The sequence below is a fragment of the Quercus lobata genome, chromosome 1, assembly GCF_001633185.2.
Source record: "Quercus lobata isolate SW786 chromosome 1, ValleyOak3.0 Primary Assembly, whole genome shotgun sequence".
In the NCBI taxonomy this organism is placed as follows: domain Eukaryota; kingdom Viridiplantae; phylum Streptophyta; class Magnoliopsida; order Fagales; family Fagaceae; genus Quercus; species Quercus lobata.
This window is the reverse complement of record NC_044904.1, coordinates 30,363,164-30,386,985: the sequence shown is the minus strand read 5'-3', so window position 1 is coordinate 30,386,985 and position 23,822 is coordinate 30,363,164. Positions and strand designations below refer to the sequence as shown.

The 23,822-nt window shown below is 42.2% G+C and overlaps 1 protein-coding gene across 2 annotated transcripts; it reads right to left on the bottom strand.

Moving 5' to 3' along the window:
* Window positions 1–20,015: 20,015 nt before the first annotated feature.
* On the bottom strand, window positions 20,016–23,513 carry LOC115986468 (60S ribosomal protein L7-2). 2 transcript variants are annotated; one of them, XM_031109514.1, is made up of 7 exons: window positions 23,327–23,513; window positions 21,814–21,995; window positions 21,621–21,718; window positions 21,478–21,535; window positions 20,730–20,809; window positions 20,527–20,629; window positions 20,016–20,435 (listed from the first exon to the last, which is right to left on the bottom strand). In XM_031109514.1, the coding sequence occupies exons 2-7, from the start codon at window positions 21,991–21,993 to the stop codon at window positions 20,220–20,222; spliced, it is 735 nt and encodes a 244-aa protein (XP_030965374.1). In that variant the 5' UTR covers window positions 21,994–21,995; window positions 23,327–23,513; the 3' UTR covers window positions 20,016–20,219. The 2 variants fall into 2 exon arrangements, with proteins under 2 accessions (XP_030965374.1, XP_030965363.1); XM_031109503.1 differs by having other exon boundaries at window positions 23,400–23,512.
* Window positions 23,514–23,822: the final 309 nt, after the last annotated feature.

Below are 23,822 nucleotides of genomic sequence, written 5' to 3'. Positions count from 1 at the left end.
ATGTTTTTTAAAAACTGAAAATGAGTTGTTTAACAAATCTACCAAATAGGGCCTTAAATACTCAAGGATCCCTTTGCAAAATCATGTCATATCATATACTACATATTAAAAGTTGGGCTTAAAAGTCGTAATTGTGCTAAGTGACTGCACCAAATTGTATAAATTTTTTTAGATTTTTAAGAAAGTAAATATAATTTTTTTTTGTTTTTATCTCTTCTTCTCCTATAATTTCTAAATTGATAAAAATCTTAATTTGATTACTGTAGGGGTATTGGGCTCAATAGCTTATTATCCATGTATATATTGGACCTAAAGCCCATGCTGAGGATTAGAGGTCGTCTGAGAATGAGTAAACATTATCAAGGGAGTTTGTGTTAGTAGATGAAAATGTTAGTTTTGGTCATGATGGCATGAGAGAGTAGGCCGAGGACAAATGTCACCTCGGCTAACCAAAGCCGAGGTTCGAATAGGTGGTCAGTCATCCAGGGGAACGTTCCAGGGAGTTCTATTGGTATGGATTAGCATTGCAGAAACATAGGATAGAGGGAAATCCTAAAATATCTAAGGAGAAATCTGCTACCACCGCATCAAATGCTCTGCAACTAACTCTCTGGCTGCATTAATGTGGAGGTGATATCTGAACAGTGGTTTTCAGCCTTACAGCTACTACATGAAGATTTTGGGAAGATGCTGATGGGACAAGTATCAATACCAACTTTTTGGCCAGCACGTGGAGGGTAGAGATGAAAGAGTAAGAGAGTATAAAAGAATAATGAAGCAATGGGAAAATGAGATTGAGAAACTAAGAGAAAAACATTATAGCAGTAAGAACTAACTTTGTAATCAAATCTGAAAGAAATATATAAGAACAGGTCTCCTCGAACTTTGTTGAGGACGATTTTCTTCAGCATAAACCTGTCTATTTTCATTCTCTTGTCATCTGAATCTACTTTAGTGTTTGTCTGATTCATTAAGACCCAGTTTTTCCAATCCACTCTTTACAAATTCATTGTTTTGGGCTTTTTAGACCCAAGTCCATCCACCTTTTGGGCTAGGGACTCAAATTTAGTCCCTACAATTACAATCCAAACTCTTCATCTAATCATTTTATTACTATAATTTATAAGTTAATAAAAAATCTTAATTTGATTACAATTCAAAATCTTCATCTAATTCTTTTTTTATTTAAATTATATTACTACATGTAAAAAAAAAAAATATTAGTACACGTAGAAAACAAAAACAACAACAATCTTCATCTATTCCTTTAAAAAAAAAAAATTATATTACTTCGTGTATAAAAAAAAAAAAAAAAAAAAAAAAGCAAAATCTTCCTCTTCACATACGTGACCTTTTTTTTTGGAGATAATTATTGTAACATCTTATTAATTCTTATCAACTTTTCTTCTATTGGTCTATCACTTATTTGGATAAAATTATGTTGATAACAACTTATTCTTCTTTGTGTGTTTTTTTATTTTATTTAGGTTTTTATTTCTAAATTAATTGATAATTAGGTTTAGGAAAAAAAATTCTATCCTATTTCCTCACAACTATCCATCACATCTATTCCTTTATTTATTTATTATATTACTTCTTGTAAATATATATATATATATATATATATATATAAAAAAAACAAACAACAGCAAAATCTTGCTCTTCACATATGTGACTTTTTTTTTTTTTGGAGATAATTATTGTAACATCTTATTAATTCTTATCAACTTTTCTTCCATTGGTTTATCACTTATTTGGATAAAGTTATGTTGATAACAACTTATTCTTCTTTGTGTGTTTTTTTATTTTATTTTAGGTTTTAATTTCTACATTAATTGATAATTAGGTTTAGGAAAAAAATTTCTATCCTATTTCCTCACAACTATCCATCACGTTTTCTTTTATTTTATTTTTTTTAAATTTTTATGTTATGTTCACGTATGATTTTTTTATTTTATTTTTTTATTATAACTCAAATAGCATCAATTATTTTTAAATTAAAAAAAAAAAGTAAATAAATCCCCTTCTTTGTTCTTATTAACTTTTCTTCTATGACTTTATCACTTTTTTGGATAAAGTTATGTTTCTAAAAACCTTCTTCTTTTTTGGATAACTTTTGTGGGGCCCGGCCCAAAAATAATGGGCTATCCCAAATTTAGGCCCGTCCGAGGAGCGTCCTGTCCGAAGAGAAACCACATATGAAGCATTACTCAATCCCAATAACGCCAAGGAAACCTGTCCAAGGAGTAACTCCTCCTCGGACATCATGAAGCCCAGACGAGGAACTCTCCCCATCCATTTCAGTTCATCCTCCCAACATATAAAATGAATAAAATCCAAAATATCTCATGGAAAGCTGCCACCACCACATTAATTGTGCCCCAACCACCCTCTTGGCCGCATTAATGAGGAAAAGACCCCTGAACAGTACCACCTTGGCCTCTGCAACTCACAAAGGGAGTGATGAGGGTGTCTGATGGGACAGGTGCTCAAGTAGATGCTTAGATGATCAACAAGTGTAAGGTTGAGATGAGAGGAGGAGAACTATATAATGTAGTAGAGTCCCTCAAAGAAGGGGACGGAAAAACTGTATTAGGAACTGAAGAAATAGAATCATACGTGAGAGATCCATTCTTGTGTTTTTATTTTCTGCAACAATACTGTCCATGTATCAGACCGAATAGGCTCACTGAGGCTAAGTTCTTTGACCCATCCTCTACAAATATTTATTGTGGGTTGCGCTTTGGGCCAAGGCCTGATCAATAGAATTTGGGCCAGGAAAATCGTGCAACTACAATTGGCGCCGTCTGTGGGAAGAACTAGGCATCAGCTAGCACAACGGTCAAGCATGGCAGAACTAGGTCCGCACTAGGAGAATCCTCACCAGGCTAACTCCCAACAGACATAACTCGCCGAGTCCCAGAGGCAAAATAACCCCGTCAACCTAGGCCACAGGGGAAATCGTGAGGGAAGTGTGCATACTATCCGGACAAGCCAGAGTCACACTCAGATAGGTAGTCACGTGTCCCAGAGGCGAAATAGTCACCAGGCCATGCAGCGAGAGATAGATGATCTGAAGAGGAAGCTACGACGGGTACAGCGAAAACAATCTCCTTCAGACTCAGACGAGTCCTCTAATGCGGAGGATGCGAGTTACCGACGGAGGTCAATGACCCCCCCAAGTGAAACCTTTTCCTACGAAAAGGAACCACGCCCTGTGCGGAAATATGAGAGCACATCCAGCAAGGGTTCGGGAAACGATGCCATGAAGAAGGCGTTGGACCAGGTTTCAAGGTCCCCCTTCACGTATAGAATTGAAGGGGCTAAGCTGCCTCGACGGTTCAACCAACCGGCATTCGCCATCTATAACGGTCGAGCAGACCCGGTAGAGCATGTGAGTCAATTTAACCAAAAGATGACGATCTACTTGCAAAATGAAGCCCTTATGTGTAAAATCTTCCCGTCCAGCTTGGGATCAATGGCGATGAGGTGGTTCAACGGCCTGAAAACAAATTCCGTAAGCTCATACAAGCAGCTCACTCGGGATTTCTGCTCTCGCTTTATCACCAACACCAGAGTCCCCAGGCCCCTCGGTTCGCTATTGTCCTTATCCATGCACAAGGGAGAGACTCTGAAAGCATACTCGGATAGATACTGGGAAGTGTATAACGACCTGGATGACAACCATGATGCTGTCGCTATCAGCACATTCAAAAGCGGGCTCCCCACCGACCATGGCTTAAGGAAATCCCTCACTGGTAAACCGGTTGCCAACGTTGATCAGTTGAGGGATAGGATCGACAAGTACAAAAGAGTGGAGGAAGATTAGCTGCAAGGGAGGGGAAAGGAGAAGGTTATCCCCCCCAAAGCAAATGATTTCAGGTCGGAACGGCACAACCCTGGTCAGCCGAGGAGAGATTTTTCACGACAGGCTGGGCAGAGCAACCCGCAAACAGTGAATGCCGTATTCAGAGAGCCAGTACAACAGGTACTGGAGAAAGTAAGGGATGAGCCCTATTTTAGGTAGCCGGGAAAGATGGCTGGAGACCCTTCCAAACGTAACCAGAACCTGTACTGCCACTATCATCAGGACCATGGGCATACTACTGAGGACTGCAGGAATCTATGGAATCACCTAGATCAGTTGGTCCGAGAAGGAAAGTTACGTCACCTGCTGCACCCATCGAGTGGCCATCCCGGCCAAGCAACACAAGAGCCTCGAAAGGACGTGTCCTTAAGACCCCCCACCGGGACGATACATGTCATCCTCGCTGCACCAGGAAGAACGGGGCCACCCATCCCCAGGGTGTTAGCTATTGATCGGCTCCCCTCTGAGGGCAGGCAAAGGGAACCCAAAAGGTCAAAAAAGGGAAGCTCTTTGATACTGGGATTCTCGGATGAGGATAAGAGAGGAACTATTCAACCTCACGATGATGCCTTGGTGGTCACGCTGAGGATTGGGGGCTTCGACGTGAAAAGGGTGTTGGTGGATTCGGGAAGTGCAGTAGAGATAATGTACCCTGATCTATACAAGGGGCTGAACCTGAAGCCAGAAGATTTGGCAGCTTATGACTCCCCCCTTCTCAGCTTCGAGGGAAGGATTGTTACGCCAAAGGGGCAAATCCGACTACCCGTACAGACTGGGGCGGAAGTGGTGGAGGTGAATTTTATCGTGGTCGACGCTTATTCACCCTACACCGCGATAGTTGCAAGGCCATGGATCCACGCCCTAGAGGTCGTGACCTCCACACTTCATCAAAAAGTGAAATACCCATCCAAAGGACAAGTAGAAAAGCTCCGAGGAGATCAGGCCGTGGCCAGGAAGTGTATGGTGGCCGCCATTTTACATAGGCCCCCAATCGAGTCCTTGGCCCCAGAGAGCTTATAGCAACCAACCCCCTCGGCAAGGCAAGGCGATGGGCTGGTCGAGGAGATAAGGTGTGAAAGTTTAGATAGGATCGCTGTCAACGACGACCTAGAGAAGTTCTTTCAGGTTGGCTCTGAATTACCTTCTCAGGAAAAAGAGGAGCTGGTCAGATTTCTCAGAGAAAATGTCGACGTGTTCGCATGGGACGCCTACGACGCCCCGGGAGTTGATCCTAGCCTCATTTGTCACCACTTGAACGTCAACACCTCTTCAGCTCCGAAGAAACAGCCACCCCGACGTCCTTCGAAGGAACACGCTAGTGCCGTAAGAGACGAAGTGGCGAAATTGAAAAGGGCAGGGGCTATCAAAGAGGTCTTTTATCCCGAATGGTTGGCGAACACGGTGGTGGTAAGAAAGAAGACAGGGAAGTGGAGGGTCTGCGTGGACTTCACGGACCTGAACAAGGTGTGCCCGAAGGACCCATTCCCCCTACCCCGAATCGACCGATTGGTGGATGCAACCGTGGGCCACCCTCGAATGAGCTTCCTGGACGCCTTCCAGGGCTATCATCAGATACCCCTTGCGCTGGATGACCAAGAGAAAACGGCTTTCATGACGCCCATCGGAAACTATCATTATAAGGTGATGCCGTTTGGGCTGAAGAACGCAGGCTCAACTTACCAAAGGATGATGACTCGGATGTTCGAGCCACAGCTAGGCAAGATCATTGAGGTTTATATAGACGATATGGTTGTGAAGAGCAAAAGGGTTTCCGAGCACGTGAATGACCTCGGAGTAATCTTCGCTATCTTAAGAGAGCACCGGTTGAGGCTGAATGCTTCCAAATATTCATTTGGGGTCGGGTCTGGGAAATTCCTAGGGTACATGGTCACCCACAGGGGAATAGAAGTAAGTCCCGACCAAATCAAAACCATTAACAGCCTACAGGTTCCTCGAAATCCGAAGGAAGTGCAGAAGCTCACTGGCATGATTGCGGCATTAAACCGGTTCATATCGCGATCGGCGGATCGATGTCGGCCTTTTTACCTCCTGATAAACAAATGGAAAGGGTTCGAATGGTCGGAGGATTGCGCTCAGGCTTTCCAGCAGCTTAAGGACTACCTGTCTCGACCACCCATCATGTCCAGCCCTAAGGCAGATGAGGTGCTGTTTGCATATGTCGCTGTAGCTCCCTATGCTGTAAGCTTGGTACTAATACGGGATGATAATTGGGTGCAGCGACCAGTTTACTATGTGAGCAAATCATTACATGAGGCCGAGGTACGGTACCTTCCTTTAGAAAAGGCAATTCTGGCGATAGTGCATGCAACCCGGAAGCTTCCTCATTACTTTCAGGGCATACGGTCATCGTTCTAACTCAGCTTCCCCTTCGAGCAGTGCTTCGAAGCGCTGACTATACAGGAAGGATCGCCATGTGGAGTGCGCTCTTGGGAGCCTTTGATATTAAATATATGCCCAGATCCTCCATCAAAGGACAGGTCCTCGCAGACTTGGTAGCGGAGTTTGCTGAGCCCTCTATAGAAACAATAACCGAGAAGAAAGACATGGATGGAAAATCGGTTGATGCGATTTCAACAGTTGGGACCATGCAATGGAAGGTCTACGTGGATGGCGCAGCTAACCAGAGAGGGTCAGGAGTTGGGATAGTTTTAATAACACCGGACGGTGCTGCCATTGAAAAATCACTAAGGCTCGGATTCTCGGCTACAAACAATGAAGCCGAATACGAAGCCGTACTCCAAGGGATGACGATGGTTCAAAGATTGGGCGGAAGAATAATAGAAGCATTCTCGGACTCCAGACTGGTAGTCGGACAAGTGATGGGTGAGCTGGAAGCTCGAGATACTAGGATGCAAGAGTATCTGGGACAAGTCAAGCGGCTGCAGACGAATTTTGAATCCTTCAGTCTGACGCACATTTCCAGGAGTGTAAACACCCATGTAGATTCGCTGGCCACTCTCACCACGTCCTCGGCACATAATCTGCCGCGGATGATCCTGGTTGAAGATCTAGCCCAGGCAAGTCCCATCAGCAGAAGCCCGGCCAGAGTCCATCAGATCAGAAAGAGTCACAGCTGGATGGACCCCATAACGAACTTCCTTCAAAACGACGTCTTGCCGGAGGAAAAATTGGAAGCCGAGAAAATACGAAGGAATGCTCCTTGGTTCTGGCTATCGGAGGACCACAAACTATATCGACGCTCTTACTCTGGACCGTACCTACTCTGCGTACATCCAGAAGAATCCGAATCTCTACTTGAGGAGTTACACGAGGGGATTTGTGGAAGTCATACCGGAGGAAGGTCGCTAGCACACAGGGCACTTACCCAAGGGTATTGGTGGCCGAACATGCAAAGAGAGGCCCAAGAATAAGCTAAGAAATGCGACCAGTGCCAAAGATTCGCCCCGAATATCCACCAACCCGGAGGGGTTCTCAACCCCCTCTCTAGCCCATGGCCGTTCGCACAATGGGGCCTTGATGTAGTTGGACCCTTCCCCAAAGCTGCGGGGAACAAGCGATACATAATAGTCGGAACTAATTACTTCACTAAATGGGTGGAAGCCGAACCCTTGGCCAACATTAGGGACGTGGACGCCCAAAAATTCATCTGGAAGAACATCATCACCCGCTTCGGGACTCCGCGTACACTCATTTCCGACAATGGTCTGCAGTTCGACAGTAAGAACTTTAGGGAGTATTGCCGTGAGTTTGGAATCATTAACCGATACTCCACCCCCGCCTACCCTCAAGGAAATGGGCAGGTCGAACCCGTGAACAAGGTCATAGTGAACGGACTGAAGAAGAGACTGGACGAGGCAAAGGGGAGATGGGTAGAAGAACTCCCCCACGTCTTATGGACTTATCGGACGACGCCGCGACGATCGACCGGTGAGACCCCCTTCTCGATGACTTATGGGGCTGAGGCCGTGCTCCCAATCGAGAACAACTTTCCCACACTAAGGTCTAGATCGTTTACCCCAAACGATAACGACGAGCTATTGGAGCGGAGTCTGGACCTAGCCGAAGAAAAAAGGGAAAAAGCGATGATTCATATGGCCTATTATCACCAGAAGCTGAGACAAGGGTATGATGCTAACGTCAAACTGCGGCCTCTGGGTCCAGGTGATCTCGTGATGAGGAAGATTCTTGGCAGCGCAAAAAACCCCTCTTGGGGCAAGTTGGGGCCCAATTGGGAGGGACCATACCGTGTCACATCCGTGGCCGGAATAGGCGCCTACTACCTAGAAGACTTGGATGAAAAAACTGTACCTCGACCATGGAATGTAAATAACCTCAGAAGATATTGTTATTAATGAAAATGGCTTCGCCCACATTTTGTTTCGTGACTATCCACTGCTTGCTGGTCTACATGACAATTTTTATAAGTTTTAAACAGAACCTAAGTCCTGCATGGCTCCTCGGACCACAGACTTAGGGGAAATTATTACTTAAGGCAACTATTCATAGTTTTAAACAGAACCTAAGTCCTGCATGGCTCCTCGGACCACAGACTTAGGGGAAATTAATACTCATGACAATTTTTATAAGTTTTAAACAGAACCTAAGTCCTGCATGGCTCCTCGGACCACAGACTTAGGGGAAATTATTACTTAAGACAACTATTTATAAGTTTTAAACAGAACCTAAGTCCTGCATGGCTCCTCGGACCACAGACTTAGGGGAAATTAATTACTTAAGGCAACTATTCATAGTTTTAAACAGAACCTAAGTCCTGCATGGCTCCTCGGACCACAGACTTAGGGGAAATTAATACTCATGACAATTTTCATAAGTTTTAAACAGAACCTAAGTCCTGCATGGCTCCTCGGACCACAGACTTAGGGGAAATTATTACTCATGACAATTTTTATAAGTTTTAAACAGAACCTAAGTCCTGCATGGCTCCTCGGACCACAGACTTAGGGGAAATTATCACTTAAGGCAACTATTCATAGTTTTAAACAGAACCTAAGTCCTGCATGGCTCTTCGGACCACAGACTTAGGGGAAATTAATACTCATGACAATTTTTATAAGTTTTAAACAGAACCTAAGTCCTGCATGGCTCCTCGGACCACAGACTTAGGGGAAATTATTACTTAAGGCAACTATTCATAGTTTTAAACAGAACCTAAGTCCTGCATGGCTTCCTCGGACCACAGACTTAGGGGAAATTATTACTTATGATAGATTGGGAGATTATTACTTAAAGGAAATCATTTTAATGCGTGCGCGCAGTCTGGCACCATCGCAACCCTCAAATGCGCAGCCCAAAAACCCATTTTATTTTGACCGTTTACCTGTATCTACATCGTTGCAAATGTTTAAAGAAGAGCGCTACTGACATACATCCATAGTAAGCAAAACGAACATTTTATATTAATATTCCGAGTACATTAGAAAGAGAGGTCCTTACAAAAGAATGGAAAAATAGGACGACTCTCATTCAAAAAAAAAAAAGGGAAAGAGTACAAAGATCAAAAGCCTAAAAGGCTAAGCCTTAGCAGGAGGATCTTCTTTCTGCTCGGGCTGAGGAGGAGGAACCTCGATGGTAGAGTCTGCGGCGGGATCCTTCGCCATATCAGGCACAAGGACGGCATCAGGCACCGCCAGGTCCTGCTCTAAAGCCACTTGGGCGTCATCAGGCTTCTCTCGGATCTCCTGAGGATAGAAGATGTTCTCGGGCAGTCTTAGTGCCGAATCCGCAGGAACTCCTGCAGCATCGAGAGCATGAGCCCATGAAATACTGCAGTAATCCCTGCACACCTCGGGGATCTCCTCGGATAGCCTGGCCTCCGTCTCTTCGGCCCCGAGCTGGCGAGCAGCATTCTTCTCAGCCTCTGTAGCCTCTCGGATCAGCTGGGCCTCCTCTTTGACCAGCCGCAGCTCATCCTCGACTTTTTGCAGAGCAGTCTTGAGATCCTGCACTGCCTGCCTCTCGGTGGCGAGGTTAATCTGTGTCGAGTACAGCTCTTTGCGCTGGTCCTCCGCCTGGGTCTCGGCACTCTTCAAACCAGCCTCTGCACTTTTGCGCCGGTTCTCCGACTCCTTGAACTCGTCCGTAAGTTTAAGGTGATCGTGCTTGAGGGACCCCAAGGTTTTCTCCATCTCCGTCCGAGCCTGGGTCTCGGCCTCAGCCCGATTACGGTTACCTCGGCAGAATTCCTCAGCCACGAATACCTGCTGAGTAATCTACGGGCGAAACAAGAGTGCTTTAAAAAAAAATCTAACAAGGTCAAATAAATTAATGAAACAGTAGAAGGATTACTTACCATCGCGAGATCCCTTTTAAGGGATAGGAAGATCTCGGGCTGAGAGAATCGCCTATAAGCCTCCATGTCCCGAGGAAGGAGTAGGGGTTGCTCTAAGGCCTCGGCCACGTACCCTGCCCGGCCTCGGTTGTACTCTCGGACCGAAGCATTGTAGGGGATGGCAACCCCATCCAGCTCCAACTTGGGGCTCCATACACGCGGGGTAGCACGTACCTCCGCAAGGCTCTCCTCGTCCCGACTCTCCGAGGAGTTGCCCCTTCTGCTCCTTGGTGCCCGAGCAGTCTTTTGCTGCTTGGTCGGCTGAGCAACCACCTCACCCTCCTCAGGGGTGTCAACCGGCCTCTTCTTCTTCAGGTCCGGATTAACCTTAAGGCCAGGTTCCGAAATGCCCTGAGGGACCACAGGAGGAAGGGTTTTGACTTGTGATGGAGGTGGTCCCTTCGATGACTGACCTTTCCCTTTCCTCGGGAGGCCATCAGCTCCTTTAGAGATTTTCCCTTTCCTGCCATGGGCTCTGTCTCTTCGTCCGAAGTATCGTCCGAGCAGATAACGATGGAAGGAACGCCAACTGCAGAATGTCGGTCCCGCTCTCCTTCAGGATCGGAAAGTTCCACCAAGGGGGTTTGCTGAACTTCCTCCTCAAAATAAAACTCGTCTATCTCTTCCTCAAGGGAAAGACGAGATGATTCAGCTTCCTCTTCAACCTGAACGGCAACACCAGGCTCGTTTGGCGGAGGTAGCTGCTCTGCTAAGTAGGGATTTCTAACACCGGGCAACACAACTGGTGGCAGATCGTGTTCAGCTAGGAACCCGTCCTTGGACACGTCAATCCTAGCCAACCTCGGACTGCCAGCCCTTATAGCGTGACCGATAGCCTGGAAAGAGCTGCTCAGAGGTTGATAGCCCAGAACCAGATGGGCCGCACGCAACTGTCCGTCCTCGGAAACGTAAATCTCGACCTAAGAAGGTAGTTCAACGCTGGCACGTTCACAAAGTTTAGCCGAGGAGCGACGTGAACTTTATCTGCAAACAACCAAGAAAAGTGGGGTTAGTTCATGAAATTTTCCAATTACAAAGAAAGCAAGAAAAATAACCCCTCAATACTAAATCCTTTCCCAAAAAGGACCGATCCTAAAAACGCCGCACCTGGGTTTCCTGCCCGAGTTGGACAATGAATACCGTCGAACCACTCCCCAGAAGCAATAAGGAAGTCATTCTTCACGGTCTTATTGGATATTGGGAGACAAGAGATCAACCTAACGTCCTCGTTCCGGGATTTAAGATAATACCCATCATCCCCGAGGCGGTGACATTCGTACAGATAAGCCACATCGTGCCAAGTAAGGCCTAGATTCATCCGCTCGTCTAAGACATCTACACAGCCTAGTATCTTGAACATATTCGGGGCACACTGATACGGCGTCAACCTATGGTTGAACAGGTATTCCCTTGTAATCCTACGCATGGGAAGTGTCATCCCTCCCTCTATGAAAGCAATCATGGGGATAACGACTTCTCCCTCACCTCTATCTGTCAATACTCCTTCAAGAGGACAGTACTGCAGCCCAACCCCGGGGGAATGTGGTATTTAGCCCTAAAGGCCTCCATAGCGGCTGGAGTTTTTACTAATTTCTCAAATCTACCCATCTGAACTGAACTGGGGAAACGAAAGTCAAGACTGAGAAGAAAAGTAGAGTCCGAGGAAGGAATTGAAACGGCGAGATGAACGAAATGTACTGGTACCTTCACAAAACGCTCAATGGAATGCCTGGAAATCTCTCTTGGACGAAACGCTTCACAAAAAACGGCTACGGTGGCGTAACGGACGCAAGTGTTCGTATATCTCTGGGATTTGATGGAGTTCTCTGGAGTCCTTTGAGGTTTATGAAATGCAGATAAAAAGAAGAAACTGAACCCCTCTAACGTCTTATATAGCTGGGAGGAGAGAGAAAAGATCACTCCTGCCTAAAAATACGAGAAAAAACGATGGCCGTTCGATCCACGCCACACCGTTGGATGAAGGGAACATAACGCCTCCAGAAGTTAATGGCCGCGCCTCGTAAATTGTAGCGCGTCAAAAGTAACGGTCTGCACGCGCGCCCCAAGCTCTCCTTATTTCCATCCTCTCACTAACATCAAAACCCCGCTTTTCTCCTCGGAAGGAGATAAAAATCGGAGTTTTGAGGGGCTATTGTGGGGCCCGGCCCAAAAATAATGGGCTATCCCGAATTTAGGCCCGCCCGAGGAGCGTCCTGTCCGAAGAGAAACCACATATGAAGCATTACTCAATCCTAATAACGCCAAGGAAACCTGTCCAAGGAGTAACTCCTCCTCGGACATCACGAAGCCTAGACGAGGAACTCTCCCCAGCCATTTCAGTTCATCCTCCCAACATATAAAATGAATAAAATCCAAAATATCTCATGGAAAACTGCCACCACCACATTAATTGCGCCCCAACCACCCTCTTGGCCGCATTAATGAGGAAAAGATCCCTGAACAGTACCACCTTGGCCTCTGCAACTCACAAAGGGAGTGATGAGGGCGTCTGATGGGACAGGTGCTCAAGTAGATGCTTAGATGATCAACAAGTGTAAGGTTGAGATGAGAGGAGGAGAACTATATAATGTAGTGGAGTCCCTCAAAGAAGGGGACGGAAAAACTGTATTAGGAACTGAAGAAATAGAATCATACGTGAGAGATCCATTCTTGTATTTTTATTTTCTGCAACAATACTGTCCATGTATCCGACCGAATAGGCTCACTGAGGCTAAGTTCTTTGACCCATCCTCTACAAATATTTATTGTGGGTTGCGCTTTGGGCCAAGGCCTGATCAATAGAATTTGGGCCAGGAAAATCGTGCAACTACAACTTTAATTTCTAAGCTGATTATAAATTTTTATTTTTTTTATTTTTTTATTTATTTTAAATCTATCCTATTTCCTTATTGCCATCATTCACATTTACTTACTTTTTTTTTTTTATGTCAACATTTTTTTTTTCATTCAATTTATATGACATATTTTTTGGATAACTTCTTCTTCTTCTTCTTCTTTTCTCTCCCCCATTATCAATAATTTTCATTCTCTTACGAGTCCTTCCTATGTTGTTTAGAAATCTAACTCTCCTTTGTTTTGTTTTGTTTTGTTTTTTGTTTTTGTTTTTCCTTATTACGGAGGCAATTTGATGTTTGTGAAATCCATAGTAGAAGTCTTTATCAAACCTACCATCCAAACTATTACATGTATGTATTTCTCTTCTTTGTTTTTGTGTGTGTGTGTGTGTGTGTGTGTTTTTTTTTTTTTTTTTTTTTTTTTTTTTAAGGTTTTGCTTATGAGTCATAAATGTAATTTTAAATCCATGAAATCTATTATATAAACCTCTATAAATATTTACGCTTAATCTATTTGTAGGGACACAATTATTCAACGACCCAAGAATGACATTGGGCTCGTATGTAAAAGGCCCGAACAATATAATTCATAGAGAGTGGGCTAGAAAGGTTGGACCTTGGTCGTTGGACGACAGTTTAGTCATGATTTTCATGGAAGCTCATACGAAGGTAGGTTTGACTAGAATAGCTAGGCTTTACATCGGTGTAGCTCGGAGGGTTTGAGTCCTCGAATTTAGTCCGAGGAGCATCACCTTTTCTCCATTCTTCTTTTTTGTAGGATCCTTTTTTCCTCCCCTTTTCCCCTGGTCCTCTCCCCCTTTTATACCAGTGTATCCTTTTCGTTTTTGTTTACATGTCAGTTTTGCCTTGTTGGGGTACTGACTCGTCCTATTAATCCATACGTCAGAGTGGTTGGGAAAAGTTGAATAGCATGGTCTGGAGTATGAGCTTGTTAGACGCAGGGCTCCACATTGCGGGGGTGGCAGCTTTCTCCCTTGTCCTGCTCCTGTACTGAGTTTGTCCTTTTCTTCAGGCGTTTTGTGAGGTGTTGAGCGTGAGATCGTCCTCGGTAGTAGGGCTCCTCGGCCTGGGCTTTGGGCCCTGAATATAAAGTGAGCCGGGACCTCAGATATCAGGCCCCACACTATTTATTATTTAAGAATTATCAAATTTTGTATTCTCTCCTACAACAAAGGTTCCATATGTATTCGTGTTATGTTTATATATGCATTATTAGATTAAATTAATTTTCTTGAGTAGTAAAATTTTTATTAATAAAAGGAGAATAATTGAGCAAAAGCATGATTTTTTTTTTTTTTTTTTTTGAGATAAAAGACAAACGTGTCCATTCAACTTGACCCAACTAAACCCAACACCACCTACAGTTTGAAATTTTTTATTATTTTTAAATAAAAATTAACTAACCCAACTTAACCATAAGTGGAGTGGAGTTTAATTTGGTCAAATTGGAAGTACACATATTGCCATTGATGTCATTAGATTCCTATCATCACAAACAAGGATTGAAATAGACTTTCTTTTAACTTAAATATTATAGATTTTTTAATTATCAATATTTTAGAATGATTCTTGATTCTAAGTTTTAGTGGCAAAATAAGAGGGTGTTTGGTTTACTAAGGGCATGTTTGGTTTGTGCATTTCACTCAAAACTCAATTCTCATAACTCAAACTTCTAACGCATGTCTCATATCCTATTCTCTATTTTTTTTTTCTTAACTCACTCAACAATGTGTTTGGCGAGAATATTGAGTTTATTTTCCAATTTAAAAACTCAACTTTAACTCATAAGATGTAGAGCCCACATATTTTTTTTTCCCCAGAACGATAACAGTCCTTCTCCCACCACAACCAATGTTATTTTCTCCCCCCCCTCCCCTACCCCCACTTCTCTTTCATTTTTCTCTCTAAAACTGTCATCTTCCTCTTTCATTTCGCTCTTCCCCACACATCAAAATAAAGAACCTAACCCAATCCTAGCTCATAAACACAAAGATACCTCATGTACACACATATCAACAAAAACAATCCTACCTTAAACACAAATGAAAGATACAAAACATAAACCTAAATCAAAACCCACAAATACAAAACTTATAAACATACAAACACAAACCCACAGATACCCAAATCAAAATTCCATTTTCCAAATCCTTAAACCTAAATCAACCAAATCCCCAAACCCACAAACAACCACAATATGTAGAGGGATTTTCTACCATAGGTAAAGAAAAACAAGAAAAAAAAAATAGAGATAAAGGGGAGAGGAGAGAGGAACTTAAGGGTTTCAACCTAAAGGTATTGATCTAGAAAGGATAAGAGGTTGGAGCTCTCAAGCTTCGGCCATGGGTTTTGAAGTTGAGCAGCGAGATAGAGAAGAAGAGTTAGAGCAGCAAATGGAGGGATTAAACCACCTCTGATGGTGGTTGTGACAAATCTAGCCATGGAGGTTTGGTCGGTGTTTGGGACCTTTGGGCTGAAGATGAGAAGAAGAGGAGAGAACCTAGAAGGAACTTTAGGTTGTAGTTGCAGATGAGAAAAAGAGGAGAGGGAACGGTTTAAAGGAAGTTAAGAGAGAAAGAAAGAGAGAAGCAAGCGTGAAGTAAAGAAGAAGGAAAGAAAAGAAGAAAGATAGTTGGTATGAGAAAGATGAGGAGATTCAGGTTATGTTTTTAGATCATGACCACCAAGAAGGGCATTCTTCAGCTCTTAGAAGAGATGAGTGCTATTTGGAAAGAAAAAAGAAAGAAACAAAACTAAAAAGAAAGGAAAAAGAGTATGGTATGGAGAGAGGGATAGAGCCATTGGAGTGAAATAATTATGGGTTGGTATGATTAGACAAGACTGAGCAGTGAGTCCCATAAGATGAGTGAAATTACAATAGTGTCATCGTAACTCATTTTCCATAACTCGAAAACACCCAAAATCTATTTTCATTTTCAACAATTCATCACTCATTTTTGTTGAGTTATGGGTGATGAGAAATGGGATTGAAAACTTGGTTAAGAGCATACATGGCAGTGGTGCTAAATAGCTATATTACTATTTTTAGCACCATTAAATACCAAAATGTGCCCTGCAATAGTGGAGCCAAAGCTATATTTTTTGGCTCTACAATTACAGTGCACAGCTACTTTTGGTTGTGCACTGCTATGCACTGTAGCTGAAAAGTTAAAAAAAAATATAAATATATATATATATATTTATATATATTTATTTTGCTTTCACATTACTTTTCTTATTTTCTTTCTTTCTTCTGTGTTTCATTTTCCTCCGTGCATTTATTCTCCATGTCTCTCTCCTCACTACCTCTCCATCTGCTTCTTTCTTCCTCCACGCCGATTTGCATGATCCCAGCCACCACAGGCCCATCGTCGTCGACCCATGCTGACCCATCTCGGTTTGTCTTCTCTATTCTCGGCATTTGTGCTTGTGTTTCCGCATGGATTTCGGGCTGTGTTTGTGTTTCGAGCTGGGTTTTTGTTTCGGGCATGAATTTTGGTTTGGGTTTGTGTTTTGGGCATGAGTTTCGGCTTGTCTCTTGTGTTTTGGGCATGGATTTTCAGCCTCTCGGTTTGTGTTTTTGATTTGGATTGTTGTCGATCTGCTTATTTTTTTCTAGTTTTTCTACTTTCTTTTTTTGTTCTTCTTCACTGGTTTTTGATGGGGATTGGTTACAATGGTGAGGTTGTGGCTGTGCAGTGATTTCTATAGCTTTGATGGTGGTTGTGGTTGTGTTTTGGTGCTTGAATGAAATATTATTTTATTGTAGTGTTTATGTTATTTTATTGTGTTAAAAACTAAAATAAAACCACTGATGTTGGATGTTTTGTAATGTGAGAAGATAAAATAGATAAAGTGACTTTTTATGGTGCTAAAATGCTAAAAATTTGCCTCCACTGCTGTGGATGCTCTAAACAGATTTCTCTTGCGTGAGACCCACCAAAAGTGAGTAATGGGTGATGGAAAATGAGTGATGAAAACAAGGCAAACCAAATAAGCTCCAAGTTCTGTAACTTAAAACTCAGTTTCCATCACCCAAACTCAATGTTTTTGGTTCAGTTTTTGAGTTGAGTATTTATAACTCAAAATTCAAAATTTTGAGTTTGAGTCACTGAATATGGAAAATTTTTTTGAACGATTTCAAGTTTTGAGTTTTTGTGGTAGTATTGTAAATAAATGCATCCGTGTGGAGACCGTGTCAACAAGTTGTCTCCAACTTTATCTATGAACATTACTTAGGGGTTGTTTAGATTTGTTGTTTTCCATCACCCATTACTTTGTTTTCATCACTCATAACTCAAAACTGGTGGGTCCCATAGTTGAACGTTTGTTTGGATTTGTTTTCAGTTTTTGTTTCCATCACTTAATTCTTTGATTTTTGAGTGATGAGTTATGGAAATTGAAAACACATTTTAGATGTTTTCAAGTTATGAAAAACTGAGTTATGTGGCATTTTTGTCAATTTACTCAACCGGATGGGACCTACTTATGCCTTGTCTCATCAAGTTGACTTCATGAGCATGTGCTCTCCCCCTCTCTCTCTCTCATCTTTTTTTTCCCTCTTCAAACACACAGCTCTCATCTCCTCTCTTCACTAGACCTCCACAAACCCATAACTCAGTGCCACATGAGCATCACATGCCACCTCCACAGACCCGTAACTCATCGCCACCGCGAGCATCACGGCATCACCAGACCTTAAAACCCAAATGCCAAAAACATAAATCAGATCCATTCACAGGGCTGGGTCACGCCACCTCCACAGACCCATAACTCACTGCCACCACGAGCATCATAGTATCACCGGACCTCAAAACCTAAATGCCGAAAACATAAATCAGATCCATTCGTTGGCGTTGCTAGGTCATGTCGCCGCTACACGTTGAAGGAGATTAGGTGGCCCAGGTGACGGTGGAGATCGGTGTCCGAGCTGTTTGGATTTTAGCTAGGTTTGGGTTTGTGTTTTGGGAGAGTAACAGGGTTGAAGGGGTGAAGGGGGAAATGAGTAGTGAGGAAAATGGTGGGGAATGAGGGTGAGGCGGGTAGGCTAACTATACTCACTGACATGGTGCTTAGGTATGGGTCTCACAAAAAGTACAAATATTTGAGTGATGAGAAGTTGAAAACAGTGTGCCAAGCGTGCAGGGTTTAGGAAGTTGAGGTATTTTAAATAATAAGTAATGAGTGATAAAAATTGAGTGAAGAATGATGAGTGATGGTTTTTTAAAAACCAAACAGCCCCTTGTTCTCTTTATTCTTTCTCATTAGACAGACTTCACTCCATCACTCCAACCTCCTTTTATTTATTTATTTTTTATATCAAACCATCACTCCAACCTCAGTAAAGCACACCCACCGCAAAAAAATTTCATAAATTTCTTCCCTCTTCATAATCTTCTGTCCTTCCCTTTCCAACCCTAATTGGTGCTGCGTGGGGGAACTAAATCAGTTTGGTGCACCATTGGGTTACATATAATAAGTAGGGCTGTCCACGGGTCGGTCCGGGTCGGGTTTGTGCCCAACTCGGAACCGACCTGATAACTTCGGGTCTCCTAAACATGGACCCGCCGCCGATCCGCCGACGACAACGGTTTTGGTGGTCGGACGTCAAAATTTTCCGGTTGGTTTCCGGTCGGGCTCGGATTGTGAGAATCGCCCCGAATTTTTGCCAAAATCTGCTTATTTTTGCTGGATCTGATCGGATTTTGAAGAGAGCTTGGCTGATCTCAACGAACTTAGGCCGAACTTGAAGAGATCTTGGCAGATCTCGAAGAGATCAAGCCGGATCTTGACAGATCGGACAAAATCATACCAGCGAACTACCTCAATCGACGGAGAAAGCTTTTTCGGTGTGTTTTTCGGTCGGGTCGATTGAAATTGGTTTTCCATGCTTTAACCCGTCAACTGACCCGCCGGACTCGGATTTTGGGATCTGCCGCCGACTGTCACCGACGTCGGGTCGGCCGGTTATCGGGTCGGATCGGCCGGGTGGGTCGTGTACCGGGTCTGGTTGGACACCCCTAATAATAAGTAGAAAATTTTAATTAATTATCAGGCCAACGTCAAAAATTATTATAAGAGGGCCTGGTGCCACAAGCGCATATGGCACCCTTTAGACATCTAGCTTGGGCCACCCTACTCTAGGTAGGGCTGTCCAGCACCTGCCTGGCCTTGCGAATTTGACTGGCTCGACGATCTTCGACCCGATAACCGCTCGATCTGAGCGGTGGTTTGGTCGGCTACGGGTCGTCGGTGTGAAGACCCGACATGATCAGTTCGAGTCTCGGTTTGACTGCCTGAGAAACCGAAGAACCCGACTCGCCCGATGTGAACTTCATCAACAAATATAATGAGATCTCAACCTGCCTGATGTGAACATTCATCGACAAATATAATGAGATCTCGGTTCAAGTCTCATGTTCCGACGAAAAACCGGTAAGTCTAAACTCAAAACTTCACCGATATAATGAGATCTCGGCTAGATCTCGACAAATATAACGAGATTTGGGCACAAACTCGCAGGATATGGAGGAATATTGGCCAAATCTATTGAGATCCGGCCAAAATCTGACCAGATTTAGACCCCCTATAGCGAACCCAAAACCGCCCGATATGCACCCGAAATTGACAAGACTTGATCCGGCCAATCCGAAGCTCCACATGGGTCAGTGGCGGGTTCTGATTTCTCCCACTCGAGCCTGTTGGGTCGAGTTCGGGTTGGGCACAAACTCGACCCAGGCCGACCCGTGGACACCCCTAACCCTAGGAGTTAAGGGGAGCCCATTTTGAAATTTAGAAAAAGTTACCAAAAATCATATAAAATTACCGGAAGTGGTCACACATTCAACCAGATCAAGCTAACACTCTCGAATTATCACTAAGGATGGAAAACTAACACTTTTATTCCAAGAAATTAGTAGACGTTATATTTGGTCGTATCTTTCAGAGAACGGTTTGGACATTGTTAATAAGTTTAATTGGGCAATCGGACAGACTACAGAGCATTTGAATGCCATAACTCAACCAAAAAGTAATATATGAAATTGTAGTTCAGAGAGGAAAATTGGTGTTCAGATTACTTCCTGAGATACAAAAAAAAAAAAAAAAAACCTCACTCTTCCAACTAACAAAATAGTGCAGTAGTCTAATTCATTCTCCTAATTAGCTCATTGATGAAATTCTCACGATTTCCGGCATCACCTCCCTCAACATAGTGGTTCCTCTTCTTCTTTAGACCACCCAAGGGTGCCTTCAGCTTAAATGGCCACAGGAAGTTGTTTGCCTGCTTGAAGTGAGGTCCAACTGTCAATATCTCATGGATGAGATCTTCCGTGCAGATAATGCCATACTTACCCAGAGCCTGTGACAACATCATAGCGTATAAGCAACAAGTTAAAGCAAACACTTCCCTTTAGTCCTTTACAAAACAACAGTAGCTTGGAATTACAAACCTGTTCAACGATAGCGTTATCGGTCAAAGCAGTTCTCTGCTGGTTCAACTTTCCATATCCTCTCTTATAGATCAGTTCCCTCACACTCTTCAAGTTGGGATATCTATAAACATGAACATCCAGTTAATGAGAGATGATGTGAATTTTGAACTACAGATGTTTATGCAAGACAAATGAAGAGAGGGAGAGAGAAAAATACACACCCATAAGTCACATAAGGCTCAACCCTCTGGAGCATATTCACTGTAGCCTTGTTCACTTTCAAAAATACACCATTGAAGATCTGTTTTAAAGAAAATTAAAAAAAAGAAGAACAAAATTAGCAGTCTTGTTTAAGAAATGTTTAATCAACCAGGCATTTTGTTAAACCATATAGACAAAAATACATCAAGCTAATACAACTTAAAGACGTAACCATCACAATTAAATCAGCAGTCAACCAGACTAGGAAATAGTAATCATGTTTGCCATGATTGATAACACGGGTTAGATCATGTTCGCCATCATTTCAGTCAAACATATTAAAATAGTGAAAGATCATCATAGACTTCTGATCCTAGATTAGATTGTTGGGCCAATCACTGTATACTGAAGATGTGTTATCACTAATACCAACAGTAACCCCACTAGAAATAGTGTCTACTTAATGCATATATAAAGATCTAAAAGGTCAAAATAAAAAAGTGCTTACACCTAAACACCTTGACACTACATGTTTGAGCTATGCCTCAAAGATTTCTAGGCTATGACTCAAGGAGCTTAAACTTAAAAAGCTTAAAAAACAAGAGTACATTTACTAAAAATACCCAGAACAATAAGCATATAATCTGAACCTGAGTTAGCCTTCACAAGGATATATTTACCCTCATGACCAAGACAAAGACATAAATAAAAACTACAATAACCAGATACCATTTTATAATACCATAAGGGGTGAGTCTCATGTAATACCTGTCTCAAACGCAAGAGCTGCAATATCTTTCTTGTCTTTGGGTGCATGGCATTGATACTGTAAGTTCCAAATTCCAAAATATAAGAACCTGGTGATCTACCATAAAGATTCATTAACGGAAAAATCAAACAGGAAAACTTACCCACGAATGCGAATGATAAACAGGAGCTTCGCCTCCGGGTCAACATAAAACCCACCTTTCAACTTTGCCTCACGCTTCAACCTAATCAGCTCCTTCTCCTGAATAGCCCAAATAGATAATCAATAATTAAGGAATCATCAAAGCATAATACTCCAGTATGCACTAACAATTAGTACAGAGGACTAATACATACCTGCTCTTCATACTCCTTTGAGTACAGCTTGGCCCTATTGAAAATCAACTTTCGGTTTTCTGCATTTTTCTTTTTTGTAGCCTCAAGATCTTGCTTCTTTGCCAATGCCCATTCTTCTTCCCTCTTCCTCTTCTTCAACACTGACTCTGGAATCACCGTCTTGACTGCCTCTTCACCCATCTCTGCAGAAACAAAGATTAATCAAGAAATAAACTATACAAGTTCTAAGAAAATATCAAAGATTATTTCAGCACATTATATTTTGAGCATCAACCAGAAGCCTACTACATAATAAATGATCATTATCACTTCCAAGCATATATTTAATAAGATATCCTGTGTCATTGCTTCCGAAATTAGACTGCAAAAACAACCACTACTTCAGACAATTAAAATTTCAAACCATAAATCCTTTCACTACACTTAGCGCTATTCTTCTCAATTGGTACTATAGTAATAGGTTTAATAGGAATTAGAGGATCCTATTTGATTGATGGTTTATTTGGGAACTGTACATCATAGAGATAATTGACACAGTCGAACTGATAATTATTTCCGGTTTTTGATACCACAAAACACAATAATTATGTGAAGTTCTATCATTATCTCCTTTGAATAATCAAAAATTAAATGGTAAATAGAATAAACAACAATAAGACTCATTCTTCATTCACCACGGGCAAGAAATGACAAGAAAAAAGATTATTGAATAGCCTTATTATAATTTTCAATAGAGAAATGACAGCATATATGAATAAACGCAAATTAAACAACCAAATCGAACCCAATACAAACTATGATAAGCATTCACAGATAAATGATAGACCAAAAAATGAACTTATTTAAACCACCACCAGAAATCAGCTTCGCCACTAGGGATTAGCTTCATACTAATAATTTGCCTTGAACAAATAAATATCTGGAAAGAAATAATACTATCAATTCAGAATTTTCTGAATCTTACCAGCAACCAAACAAGGTTCAAATTATAAATTTGCTAGGTTTGGGTATAATCCTACCACATTTAATTATCTTAATCAAATATTGATTCTGTTGTCTATTATATAAAACCCCCCAAATATAATGCTTATAAAAGACGGTTATTCAAAACATCAACTCTATAATAGGAATCTATTATTCCCAACATGAAAAATAAAAAGGCCAAATAATATAAAGAAAACAAACAAGTACAGGACTATAGTTTATTCAATGTGATATTTCAACAAACTAAACAAAAATTTCAATTTCCATGCTTTACCATTATTTTCCCACCTCCCAAACATAAAACAAAACAAAAAAAGATTCAATAACCAATAAGCATACAACAAAAATGAACGCCCAGAAAGCTTAATACAGCTACAAACTCCACACAATCTTAACTTTCCACGCTATTCCACAAATTTCCCAGCACCCAAACAGAAAACACAATCACAAAGCTTAAAACATTCACAAACCCTAGATTCAAAGAAACCACATGCTAATTTAACAGATCGAGAACAAAATGAAACCTTACTTAGATTGAGAAATAAAAGAAAGGATAAAGATTAGGGTTTGAGCTGAAATCGAAGATCTGAGAGGGAACTCACCGGTCTTCTGATGTGTGCGTAGAGAGAGGGACTGAGAATTTTGGGTTCTCTCGGCCGTGAAAAAGAGAAGAAGAAGAGGGAAGCTAGGGTTTGTAGTAGGGTTGATGCAACTGTGGATGTTTTGTTTGGGTTATGGGCTTGGGCAGCTCATTGCCCAATTGACCCGTTTTGCTTGTGGGGGAAATTGATAAGTGGGCTTTGGTCTTTTTTTTTTTTGTCCATAGCAATCAGGTTAGTGTCCAAGATCCACTTCACGTGGGAAATTGTTACATGGCTTTTGGTCTCTTAAATACTTAACTAAATCCTTTTGCAAAATGATATAGGAAAAAGATTTTCTCCAAACCACTTCCAATTACTTTAAATGGTGACATGTGTCCTTTTAAACTACTTCCACAAAATCTTAACTTTCAAAGTTATTCCACA

Bases quoted from the DNA above. Each gene is read 5' to 3' on its own strand.
- LOC115986468 (XM_031109514.1), bottom strand. From the start codon at position 21,993: ATGGGTGAAGAGGCAGTCAAGACGGTGATTCCAGAGTCAGTGTTGAAG. The intron at 21,536-21,620 runs GTAAGTTTTCCT...TGGAACTTACAG, and splicing joins TTTATCATTCGCATTCGTGG to TATCAATGCCATGCACCCAA. The intron at 20,630-20,729 runs GTGTGTATTTTT...TCATGTTTATAG, and splicing joins GAGCCTTATGTGACTTATGG to ATATCCCAACTTGAAGAGTG.